General features: G+C 42.9%; 1 protein-coding gene across 1 annotated transcript; it reads right to left on the bottom strand.

Moving 5' to 3' along the window:
- Nucleotides 1–6,239: 6,239 nt before the first annotated feature.
- Nucleotides 6,240–12,564, bottom strand: LOC137916641 (nuclear receptor coactivator 5-like). Its single transcript, XM_068759612.1, has 10 exons — nt 12,396–12,564; nt 12,006–12,113; nt 10,911–10,974; nt 9,277–9,534; nt 9,075–9,187; nt 8,702–8,831; nt 8,312–8,514; nt 8,018–8,222; nt 7,773–7,864; nt 6,240–7,191 (listed from the first exon to the last, which is right to left on the bottom strand). The coding sequence occupies exons 1-10, from the start codon at nt 12,562–12,564 to the stop codon at nt 6,611–6,613; spliced, it is 1,923 nt and encodes a 640-aa protein (XP_068615713.1). The 3' UTR covers nt 6,240–6,610.
- Nucleotides 12,565–13,086: the final 522 nt, after the last annotated feature.

Here is a 13,086-nt window from a genome sequence, read left to right as displayed (position 1 = left end):
AGTAATATTACAGTATTTAAGTAATATATATAGAAAGCTAATTATGACAAATGTTTCATAGACCTGAAATATTCAATCCAAAAAATCCGTCTTCAGGGAAGTATCACAAGACCCGTCAGATCTCACTTTGACTCTTTGTCTTCGTCTTCGTCTTCGTCAGCATTGAGATGATCTCAACAAAAATACCCGATAATCTGACTGCTGTACTTTTTCAGCACCAAAACATCCAACAGACGGGAAATGCCCGATATTTCCTGAAGAGCCGGAGACAAAAACACGAGCAAACATTCCATCAGCGGCAAAGTCAGGAAAACGTTCCCGGGAGGCAGAGAAGCAGAGAGCGCGTCTGATTTCATTTCCTGCTGTTGTTAGGGAAACAACTGCACGTCAACCTGTGGAAAACAACAGGAAAACTCCTCCTGACCAATAAGAGTCTGACACATCATCACAACTTGTTGTTTGATGCGAATCAAAACTGGGACGGAAAATTAACAAGGTCTATTAAGTTAACTGGCGACCTTTAAAAGCGATGTGGGGGGATTTATGGCACTGTTAATGCTGAGCCCCCAGTTCATATTATTAGTGCAGAGTCCAGAACTAGCAGTATGTGTGTGTGTATATATTAATATATATATATATAGTTTCCTTAACTCTTCTCCCTTAGACATGGAGTTCCTCGAGGTCCTCACCGAGGGTCTCAACCGGGTCCTCCTGGTTCGTGGAGGCGGCCGCGAGGTCATCACCATCTACTCCTGAAAGAGCTGCCCCCCCCCCCCCCAACCACCACCACCACCCCTCCCCTCACCCCTGCTCCTTTGTCCCCTGTACTCCTCATCAACACTGCTTCATCATCGCGTCGCCCTTGCGTTTACTTCTGTACGGTGGTCCTTTCACACCCAAATAATAGCACCCCCGCCCCCGCCCTTCCCCTCAGCTTCCGCACCTCTCCCTCAGCTCCATCCTCAGCAGACCAGTGAGGAGCCCCCTGCCACCACATCCTTTGTTCTAGCGAGACGCTAGTAGAAGTGTCGTAGGCTCCAGGGTAGTTTAGACGCCATCTAGATTTGTGTTGAAAGGTTTTCCCTTCGCCCGTCTGCCGTGAATGTTGTACTTGAGTCTGAAGGGGGGGGGTTATAGCGGAGGTGTGAACATGCATGCAAGTGTCTGTTTTAGTCTAAATAGCTGCAGATCTTAATTATTTTTCATAATTTTTTTTTTGGGGGGGGGGTGGTATCAGTGGCTTCTTCTCTGAAGAAAGGCAAGCCAGCTGTCTGTTTAGTTCCCTCGTCGTGATCAGGCTCTTCCCACGGCGGTCCAGCTTGTCTGTCTTTAATGCAATATTTCTGTTTGGGGGGGGGGGGGGGGGGGGGCACTGCTACTCGTGGCGACTGTGAAATTCCCAATGATGTGTGAAGAAGACTGGAGAAGCACGCGGATCAAACATGCAGTATTATCTTTAGCTGGATCGCGTGTCGGCATGACGTCATTCCTCGTCTGAACTCATCTCTCAGTGGCTGTTTGTCCCTTGAGCCACAGTTCGTGCCAAAAAAATAAATAATGTCGACAATAAAATAAAATACAAATACGAGGCGAGTTTAGTCTGCAGACAGTGACGGATAATTAAACTGTGAATAGTCCTCGCAGGTGCGACGGCGACGCAGCCACATCTGGATCGCTCTGGCGCCTTGTTCGGTGTGAGTGTATATAGGATTTTTGTGACATCCTACTCAAATGCGTCTCGTGGAGAGAAAACTTTCCATCGCTCAGAGAAGAAATGCTGTTTTTTTTAAAACAGAAAGAAAGAAAAAACAACAACGATCAATGTTTTTATTTATTGGAAGGCATATAGGCTCCTGTCACCTCAGCAAACCTCGACACGCGTCGCACCTGCACTGTGCGCCACTGTGCAACAACTTCGATGACCTCATCGCTTTCAGTCATATCAATAACTAGTAAATGTTGTTGTTTTTCATCCAGAGAACAAATTCTTATTTATGTTAACGAACAGAAGTTATTGGTTGTGTCGGGTTTTTGGACACTCAAAGATAATCGTCTAAATGTGCCATATCAAAGTATTTTTTCAAAGAGAAATATCAAATTCTATGACTTAAATTCAGAGGGAAGAAAAGAAAGCCGAGGTCACCCCGCAGATGATAACCGAATGTTCAGACCTGCTTAAATGTGCATTGATCATCTATTGATTGTTTATAGGGAGTAGTCTAAACAAAGAGGACAGTGGCTGCTGTCGCTCAGAAACGCACTTTGTCCTCGAGACTGAACTCTATGCAGTAGACGGTGTGATTTTAGAGCATCTATTCTAGACTGATTCAGATTTGAGCCTCGCGTCCCTGACCTACATGAGCAAAAGCATACCAAGGTTCAAGAAGTGCGTCTTGAAAGGAATAGTGCAATAGTGGAAATCTGGACCCATGTCATCATCTTATTTATTTTTTTACTCATATATTTTGTATATGTAGATTTCGGAAGTCTTAAGAAGAAGAAAAAAGGAAGAATCGTCATTCTGACCAGGGACGGTTGCCAATTTACTTTGATGTTTTATTTTTATTTTGGTCATTTGCACTCATAGTAGAACTATAAATATAAATAAATCCATATACACACAGTATATATACAAAGTAAGGAATCAAAACAAATTCGTTTCTAGAACTATTTAAAGACAGTATTAAATGTTTTTAGTGTTGCTCGAATGTCTGACCATTTGTTGTGAATGCTGCTAGTATCAATAGATTTATTTGTACTGTAAATAGAGACGATTAAAGCAACAGTAACGATCAAGTGCAAAAGGGTATAGATAGATATACATATCAGTGGCAGTGTGTGTCAACCAAGACCAGGCCGTGGACTTACGGCCTGCGACTTCTGGACAGGCTGAGTTTTCTCTTTGCCTATAAAGTGATCCTGAACACCATGATGCAATATTAAAACTTCACAAAAAAATGTACAATAAAATGTACCACCCATTTCTTTTCCCTCTTGGTTGTCAGCATCTTAAATCCAATCAGATTAAGATCACAAATGATTAAAACGTACTATAGCTAAATGACTCACCGAAATATATCAGATATAAAAGTGTACCTTTGTTTGTACGTTTTAAATAAGCCTAAATATGAGACCTGTGCTCCCAGTTTTCAAAACGTTTAGGGTGCCAAGTGATGAAGATTTTCTTTAATACGCTTGTTCTTAATTAACGCCGAGAGGTTCTTTAATGGTCAAATCAGGTTTATTTTAGAAAAACATGTGTTGGATTTGTTTCCACAACATTGCCTGAATCGACTGAGCCTTCAAAAAAAAAAGATGATTTAAAAGTAAAGACATCTAATGTCGATGGGCGATTCGTTTATTTACTTGATTCTAAATGTTTTCTAATTGTTTGCATGGTAATATGTTTGTTTTAGTGGTTTCTATAGTGATGACTTGCGTATTCAAGGTATCCCTAGAGGGTAAAAACGGTTTGTCAGAAGTTGCCATCAAGTCAACAACACGCAACTCGACCTTGAAAACAAGTCTTTTACCAAAAAAGAAAAAAAAAAACCTAAACCAAGATAAAGTATGAGTTCACTGTATTGTTACCGTATAATTCAGTCCAATGTGACGTAATAAGAGCTTTTGAGTTTGTGAATGAATGGGCCACATGATTGGTCGTCCCATCATTGTAGATATTTATCACTGAGTCAGAGATGCTCTAATCGACTTGTGTTGTCTTCTGTTGTACGCTGTTCTATCACTGTGGACAAAGTCTTAGAGTTCTGTAGGATTATGTGCAATATTGTTCTCGCATTGCTTCCATTTTCACACCGTCTTGTTTTTTTTTCTTCTCTTAAAAACAATCGGAGACGTCGGCGCTCACTCACATCATCCAAATGTTTTGTTACCAATAAAGATCGACGGTGTTCATCCCAAATGTGGCTGAGACTGCAAAGCACTTTACACCGAGAGGCTTCTGTGACGCCATCAGTCTGGGGGGGGGGGGGGTGCAACAGAGCCAACCTGCTGATGCTCTGCTCCACACCGACCTCTAGTGGCACATGAGTGTATTACAGTCAGCGGGAACGGATACATGTTCAGTTTCCTGCAGTAATTGAGACCTGATTCTGCTGATTGCATCTATTCATTTGGACACTTTAGCATGCATCACTTTTATTTCCTTGTTTTTGTCAAACTTCTTGAAAAGAATAATTCTAACTGTTAAATTTGATAGTGCTTGTCACTTTGTATGTGTGAAGTGAGCCTGCCCAGAACCTCTCATCCTCCCTGCAGCACTCCATCAACCCTCTTCACCCCATCCAACCTAAATCCCTGGTCCCCCCCACACCCCACCCCACCCCCACCCCAGCAACTAAATGCACCCAGCTCTGTATTTTAAATGTGACTGCAGTATAATTCTGAAAAAATGATCAAAGATTATAAAACTTGCGCTTCCAATACTGGTACTGGCTCTGCTTGCACGGCACAAGATACCTGACTTTAAAAAAAAAAAAAAAAAAAAAACCCCCCCCCCCCCCCCCAACTGATCCATGACTGAGATCAGATCCTTTGCCTGCACAACTGTAGCATGAGAAAAAGTTGCCGGTGATCATTACCCAGTCTCCATCCTTAAATGGATATTAAGGGCTCTGAAACACATCTGTTACCGGGTTGAGGAGGCCGTCCCATTAGGATGCCAACAGAACCCCCCCCAAAACAAAAACAAAACACAAATCCCTTGTTATAAGAGGACGGTCTGTAGCCGAGATAAGTTTGGACCATTCAGCATATTTTCGCAGGCGATGCTGGAAGCGAATCAAGAGGCCTCATTTCAAAGTCGCTTTTTGGGAGTCAGAGGACAAAGTGAAGTCTGTCAACGCAGTGCAAGCAGAGCTGCATTCCAGTGATGTTGTGTAACTCAGTGCATGCATGCAATTACCCTGAACAAGGTGTATTGAAAATATATTGGGTGTTCTGTGGTATAAAAGTAGTTTTGTTTTAATCAGAAGGTTTTCCTTCTAGTGGAATGGGTTTGTTTCTTTCCTTAGGACTGGCCAATCATTGTATTCTAGACGAATATTACAGGATTCTGTTTTTTACGGTGGGTTTGTTGACAAGGTCTTCTCGTGTGTCAAATATTACCTGCAGATAAACTGATTACCAAAGTATATTTCAGTTATAAATATGTGCTCCAGTGAATTATAAGCATTTTAATACTGTATCTTTTTAATAAGTTTCAGGAGTTGTCAGTTAGTTGTAATCTATTCTTCTTCCACCTCACTAATCAGAGAGCCGAGGTTCCAGGAGTAACCTTAAAACAAATTACGGAGATTCCTAAAAATCTACAATTTGATAAAAGTTTAGTTGTATCTGACTGGCCATAAAACTGTGGATATAAATATATTTATTATCCAGTCAATAACTCTGTGTAGTGTTCAGAAGGAACATTCAGTCAACTTCAATTAAAAAATTAAATAAAATAAAAATTATTTAGTGCGAAACTTCTTTCCGAGACAAAGGTTGAAAACATCAAACTTTAGTGTGTCTATTGAGGCCGAGCAAAATCCATCCAAATAGTCACACTCCTAAATCCTTGATTTTGCATGGCTTCTAATAAAATTCAGCTCGAGAAGAAGCACGCTGTATATTTTGCCACCACAGAACAGGACGGCTTTTTCAGGTCTAAAGTTTGTGGCATCAGATCTTTACTGGGATTGAGAGCGTAGTATTTAACAGCAAGTACCAGTACTTCAGAGGAGTAAATAGAGGTTCGGTTTTAATTCACTGGAGCCGCGGGAAACATTTTGTACGGATGCCTGATGTTGACCATATAAACACTTAAGACGCCAGTGTCAGTAAGTCCCCCCCCCAATCGTTCATTACTCTCCCCTGATACTGCACCTAGTCTCATGGTAAAGCAGTAGTGTTTCCTTCAGTTTAGTGGGAGTGTGTGTGTGTGTGTTCATGTGCACTTGTAACTGCTGGGGGGGCAGGAGTGGGACGGGGCAATGTGTAAATAAATCAAATACAGTTAGTGTGGAGGTGTTTCTTTTGTGTCAGTGTAAGTTAAATATTCTAAAATAAAATTATGTATTATTCTCTGTTGTGTTTCATGGTACATTTAAAAAAAAAAAGAGACAAAAGTAGTTTTATCTCACATTTCAAATGCTTCTATCTCGATGGCTTCTGGCGGTACCCCGTTCCATTTTATATATGTCAGCACAAAATGCAATAAACCAACTCCATTTTATTAAAGCAAATGTGTCACGTCTTTAATAATGTCTCCTTATCACAATGGAAATGTTACAATAAAAAAAAGAAAAGAAGATTGTGGAAGGGAAATAACTAAGGAATCCGTTTACACGAGTCATGAAGCAAAAACAGTTCATAACATGGTGAATCACAAGTTTAACCCACATGTACAAAGTCCGAATAATTATCTGGAAGAGTCAATTGAACTGAACAGGAACTCAACTAAAACATAAAAGCATGTACAAAACATCCCTACAGGCTACTTCTACAGCGCGGCTAACTTCACTGCACAAAGAACTCGCCGCGCCGTCTCTCACAGACGGCGCGGCGAGCCTCACATCAGGGGGAACCATTCGCTACTCACTACAGGGCTTTAGTAATGCTGGGAATACATGGACATAGACGGGATCTGGCTCATTCCAGGTGCCGGTCTGGGAGGTTGCTGCTGAGAGGCAGCAGTGCCCACGCCCACCAAGGGGTTAAGAGACGATCCACTCTGGATGAGGGTGTCCAGAGCTTTCTGTACGCTTGGGTTGTCGAAATTGATTCCTGAAGTCGAGCTGGGGACTCTCTGACCGGCTGGTGTGAACGTGACCGGTATGCGGCCCTGCGGGGGGGCATAACCCTGGGATGCAGATGGAAGGGGGCCTGGCATGGCTTGGCGTGGCGGATTCTGGGCGGGAGACGGGCCTAGAGAGCCGTAGGCCTGTGACTGGGGAGCAGTGGCTGCTCCAGAGGCCGCCGACAGCCCAGTTCCACTATTGAACATGCTGAGGATCTTAGCCTGCAGCTCCTGCTGATGGTTGGGGTTGGTGGAGGCACTTGGGCCAGTTGCTAGGCTCAGGTGGCTGGACTGCGGGGGCATCAGGTTAGAATGGGATGGAGGAGGAAGTCCAGCAGTCGAGGATGGAATGACAGGGTGTCCCGATGAAGGAGCTGGAACATGGACTGCAGCTGGAAATCACAAACTCTGTTACAGACAAAGCGTCCTGCTTCCCAGCACAGAAGAGTAAAGCAATGTTTCAATACAAGAGCATCTCAGGACAGGTTCGAGTCTCTGGTAGCAAAATGTGTTTCCAGGCGGACACCGAAATAGCCTCTGGTTACGGTAAAGTGTTTCTCCCTGCAAAGATCCGTTTGACAAATGGAACAATTGTCACGTGGGAATGCATTGGTTTACTCCCAAAAGAGCTGGTGGTGGCAGTTTGGGAAGCTGAAGAAATTAAATGGCTCAACAGATATTGATACCAAACAAATATCGGTATCTGTTCATTTTCATCGTCCAGGCATCAAAGAGGCTGCCTGTTTAAATAAACTAAACTATTTCAATTTAAAATTCCAGCATGCTTCTGTATTAAAAGACTTTGTGAAGATGAGATGAAGTCGAGGGTTCAGCATCTGCCAGATTCACAGAGTTGTGAAGGGACCAGCTATACTCAGATAATTGTCCTATGGCCATGTTAACACAGGCCAAAATAACTCCACGTTGGACGTTGTAACATTGCAGAAATAATTGTGTTTACTTCTCCGCGTACCTGAAAGAGGGTCTGCAGTACTCCGTAGCAGCCGGGCTCTTTTGTCCTTCAGGTAAGCAATGAGGCCATCTAATTCATCTGGGGTTACAAACCTAGCCAGAGAACCCAGAGGAAAGAAATCATCGTGACGCAACATGCAAAACGCTAACAAAGTGTAACAGAAACATTATAGGTGTTATATAATCACTCAGATGTTAACTCATAATTCATTAACACGTCTAATGATATTAAACCAGACACTGCACCTGTTTTCAGACAGCAGTGTGATGGAGGTGAGCACAGAAACAGGGTGACTCTCCCTGTCGGCTTCCCTGAGCAACACGTCGTCCGCCATCTTGGCTGCCTTTCTGGCGATCTCTTCGCGCTCCTTTTCACGGTTTTCCACTTTGTAAGCATCGTAGTTGTGGGCGACCAACATCATGGCGTCCTGCATCGGCATGTTTCGATGCTCTGGAGCAACGAGGACACAATAACAGAGAGCTCTGAAATGCCGTCCCCTTCGCTCTTCATCACCTTCACAGTGCAAACGTTTCATTTACCCTGCGGTGTTCCAAACAAGATGTTCACCGTGCAGGAGCGGTGCACCTGGTGCTGCTGGGTGATGATGATGGCGAAGGGCGTGCGGGCTCGGCCTACGTCCTCCAGAGCCTGGGTTAGCGACACCTCAGTGTTGAGGAAAATCAGATCCACCACCATGCCCAGGTCACGCACCTTTCGCCCAACTGTCTCAGCGTACTCCCGACTGTTGTTTGTCAAGCACAAGTCCAGACAGGAGGGCGGGCACGCACGCACACGCACACACACACACACACACACACAGACGCACACACACACACACAATATGAAATGACAACATTCCAAGTATCAATCAAATATTTGCAGACGTTTGTGGATCTGTGTTTGATGTAGAAAACAAGGACTGGACTTACTTCTGCGCCTTGTTGACGACAATCACAGAACAGTCAACAGGCCGGTCGGCATCGTAACGCCGCTGAAGCTCTTCGTAGTACTGTCGATATAACTCGTTTCGCCGACGCTCTTCTGGTCGAACGCGATCATCTAGTGTTTATTAGATGTGAATTACGTCTCCGCCAGGTCAAATCAGATTAAGGTCAAAATTCAACGAGACTAGTTCATTCATTATGGAGTCTTGTGTCTTCCGTTAGGCCTGTTGTGTCCAGCTATGCTGGACACAAATGAAAATTGTAATCTGCACAGTAAAGATTAGATGTGCTGCTACAGAAACATATGACTAAAGTGAAATCATTTAACACACAAGCTGGTTAAGTACAGAGCACATACCTTCTGGCTCACGGCGTCCATTCCAGGGATCTCTGAAAGCCTCCCTGTAGGTTTCATCCTTCCTCCTGTAATACTCTTCAGCTCCACCTCGGTAATATCGGTCAAAGTCCTCTCTGCGGTACGAAAATATGTCGGGTTCAGACAAGAATGCGTCCACTTACTTCTAGATACCAAAATAAGGGTCGGCATCATCGGTATTCACCTGTACGTTGCATCCCGCGCGTCACCTCTGGGCTCTTTGTCTCTGCTCTCTGAGCTGCGGTAGCGGTAATCAGGGTCACGGGAATGGGGACCCGGCCTCGACTCTCTACTCGGGTCCCTCCCATCACGGCTCTCGCGAGGCTCACGTCCATCACGAGACTCCCGTCCTTCCCGAGGCTCGCGTCCCTCGCGGCCAAAAAGAGGCGAGCGCGACCGAGGCCGAGCCTCTTTGCCGTCTCCATAGGTGCCGTAGGGGGCCCTGAGAGGGGTGCTTTTGATTAATACAAGGAAGGTCAATAGTCAAACACTATTAAAGGATGACAGGAACTTCTGTCCTTGCTTGTGAAGGCAGGTCCACAGTCGGCATATGAAATGCAATAAAATAAGTTATATATATATATATATATAATAAGTGCATTAATTCAGATCGGACCAAAGGGTGAGATTTGTGATGCGATCCTCTTTGCAAAAAGATGGAGCAAGTTCATTCCAGGAGATGCAACCTTTCAACGATCTTTTCCAGCGATCCGCGTACGCATTACGCAACGTAAGGATTCATCAAGTGTTTGAGGTTGGCTGACGTGAAATGACGCACCACATCCGTAAACCCTTGTGCATTTTAGCTCAATCAAGTACAATGATTTGTGTTTTGGCGTTCAGGTTTCCTCAAGAAACGAGTGAAATGGACCCGCAGGTCTGGCATGGGATGAATTGACACATTTAAAAATATCCAACAAGAGAAGCATTTGGTTTCTGAGCAAACTGCAGAAATGGACACCATTTGTCTCTCACCTAATATTTATTGAAATCGCAAGAATGAGTTCAATTTATTTTCACAACGTTTGAAAGGGATAGTTGACGTACAAATATTTTAGAAGTGGAAAAGAAAACCAGCAGCATGGAGCAATCCATTTCCTTTTAAGGTAACTTTGCCCGGAATAAAAGGATTTTGTTAGAGTGGCAGCCTGTGAGTCATAGATTTACGACAACTGGTTCCGAGGGTTTTGTCGTTTGCCGACTCGGTTTGAGTTTCCCCCATGTTAAATTACCGCGAGTATATTAGGCCACGTCGTGATGTGGAAAATATCCGAGCAGAAAGAGGCATTGTCCTCCCGGTGGATATTGTGGGTGAGACGGCAGAAACTGTCGCACACTCGATTCGCTCGCTTTCCGGTTTGTCGTAGAAACACCTCATAAACAGACGAGTGCGGTCGTGTAGTCGATCAGTCGCGAGTCCCATAGGTTGTAAGTCGACGACCCCCTGTCGTTTCAAGAAGGGGTCCCCACTTTAATTCCTCATGCAGGTAGTGAGACAGCACCGTCACTGGCTTCACATTAATGTTTAATTGTTTGGGATTAAATGTGAAACAAGCGGATATACACGACAGGATAGTGTAAAGAACACAAGCACTGAGAAGCCATAAGGCAATAATCTTTTCAACAAAAACACTCCAGATTTAAGTCAAGTGGCTTTTCTCTTTATTTCAACAGTTCCGTAAACGTTGACTATCAATAGAAAACTTGTACACCAGCTTCCATCAAGCAAATGAAATGAAAGTCGAGAATGTTTTAATCGTTAAAACCGGCACCTGAATGACGAGGGTAGTTCCTCACACCCATTTTGCGTTACTTTACCTTCGAGGAGGGCTCTGCTGGGATTGAGGTTTAGCTTGCCGTCGCTCCACTGCCATATTTACATCTGAAAATAAATCAATCCAAACGTTGAACATGACAGTGACATATAAATCAGCTCAAACGTTCACGCAGGCGCGGCCACGACAACACTTCCACGATTCAAATGAAAATGAGCTCCAATATCCAAGCGTGGAAATCCAAACTGGGCGAGTCAAAACGCAGAAAATCGAGTTGACAAATACGTCAAACTCAGTTCGAGATGAACTGAAGAAATTCTTTTTTCGCTTCAAAATTCGACAAACGCAAATGGAGCTTGAACGTGCGATACGATTTTGTGGCTGAGCTTCAACTAGTGATCCTTTTACTTCCCGATTAATTTACTGATTATTATCATGATCAACCGATGATCAAACCTTTGAAATTGTGAAAAATGTCCGGAAATTGTGAAAAATGTCCGTCGTTTCGAAGAACCAAAAATATATATTTTTTATTCTTAGATTAGCCCACAACCAAGCCAACAAATACTGTCGAGCAAATGCCAACAATCCATTTTCTAGGAAGAAAATGACTGAAATTGTTGTGGTTTTTATAATATATAACAATTACTAATCATTTTATGCATTTCTCATTATAACTCCATCTTCAAGATGAAATTTAGCTATGTTCATTAAATCCAGTTTAAAAAGGCTTAGTTGAAAATAACAATAATCTAGACGCATCTTTGTTGTGGAACAAATCATACAATCTTAAATTTGCTGCAATTTGTTTCCTGCATCGTTCATACCTGTCGTACATATTACAGGTACAGTATTTCATTTATAAGGGGCATCATATCCACATCATGACAAATGGCATTAAAAAAGAGTTTATTTTTGGCCGACAATTACATTTATTTGAACGATTAAAAGACATCTAACTTCCACAGATGAGCTTTATTCACAGAAAGGCATTGATGAGTTAATTCTTACAAAAACATCTTTATTTTTCTTTAGCGCCAGTTTACAAGAAAAGATTAACGTCAGGATCGACACTCAACACGAGTCGTATCCTTTTTGGCCAGATATTTGCACCTACAGTATTGCAGACGAGGCTTACCTATTTTATAACTTTTATAGATTCGACCTTTTTGGGCCGCCTTTGCAGCCTCGGCTTCTTCAATGCGCTCAAATTGTACAAATCCAAACCCACGAAACATGGATACGCCTGGAAGAGGAACATTTTAAGTGGTACAAATGACTTTGAAGGGCATTTTCTACACCTACCCATTTTGCAAAATGATCATTCGTTACACCTTTAGTTTGTAAATGCCTGCTTGCCACGAGAAATCAAGACTGACACTGATCAAGCTAAAGCTACTAAACATCTATGCGCACTTTTTGCACAACTGTTTAGAAAAAAGTTTAACTGTGGCATTCACGGATGGCCCGCTCAATTCAAATAGTTGTCATGAATTGGAAACTTAAGGCTTATATTGCATTTACTAACCAGTTATCTTCCCATACGGGCTGAACATTTCGTCCAAATCCTTTGTTGTCATGTCGGAGGTCGGCAAATTCCCAACAAAAATCCTTCTCTCCAAATCTCTTGGATCGTTACTGCTGCAGGTGCGTGAAAAACGCCCTGGTGACGTGCTGTGGCTTCTTCGGCGAGACATAACTCAAATCCAAGGTTTCTTTCGTCGTATGCCTCCAGTAATTGAGAAAAAAAAAAGTGTGGCTAAAACAAACGTGAATTGTCATCCACACTCCTGAAACACGTCAGTGAGTTAAGAGAGATCAAATTCCTTGGAGACATAAAATGTTTTAGTCAAACAAAACTTGCAGGTCAACCAGAAATTAAAAATCAGACAATGGAAATACAGCGGCCAATTCATTCAAATGTAGAAATCATGGTTTAAATAAAGTATGCTGGCTGAATCGCAAATTGGCTCCAAACTGTTAAAATCCATCCTGCGCTTTGCGGGCTTTGATATAGATGCGAGTGCTTGTTGGACCGTGAAAGCCTTGCACAATTAGCTCACTATTTTGTTCCATTCATTGTGATACAGGCGTCATTTCTTGTAGTATCACAGAAGAACCGACCATTTCTAATTATCCATAAACATCACTTCCAGACTGCTCATTTAAGTTGGGTCTAAACGTTTTCAAGGTATAGTAAATTTGGTTTCTGTTTGGAT

The sequence above is a fragment of the Brachionichthys hirsutus genome, unplaced genomic scaffold (assembly GCF_040956055.1).
Source record: "Brachionichthys hirsutus isolate HB-005 unplaced genomic scaffold, CSIRO-AGI_Bhir_v1 contig_830, whole genome shotgun sequence".
Lineage (NCBI taxonomy): Eukaryota > Metazoa > Chordata > Actinopteri > Lophiiformes > Brachionichthyidae > Brachionichthys > Brachionichthys hirsutus.
The sequence above is the reverse complement of the archived record's forward strand: the minus strand, read 5'-3'. Positions and strand labels throughout refer to the sequence as shown.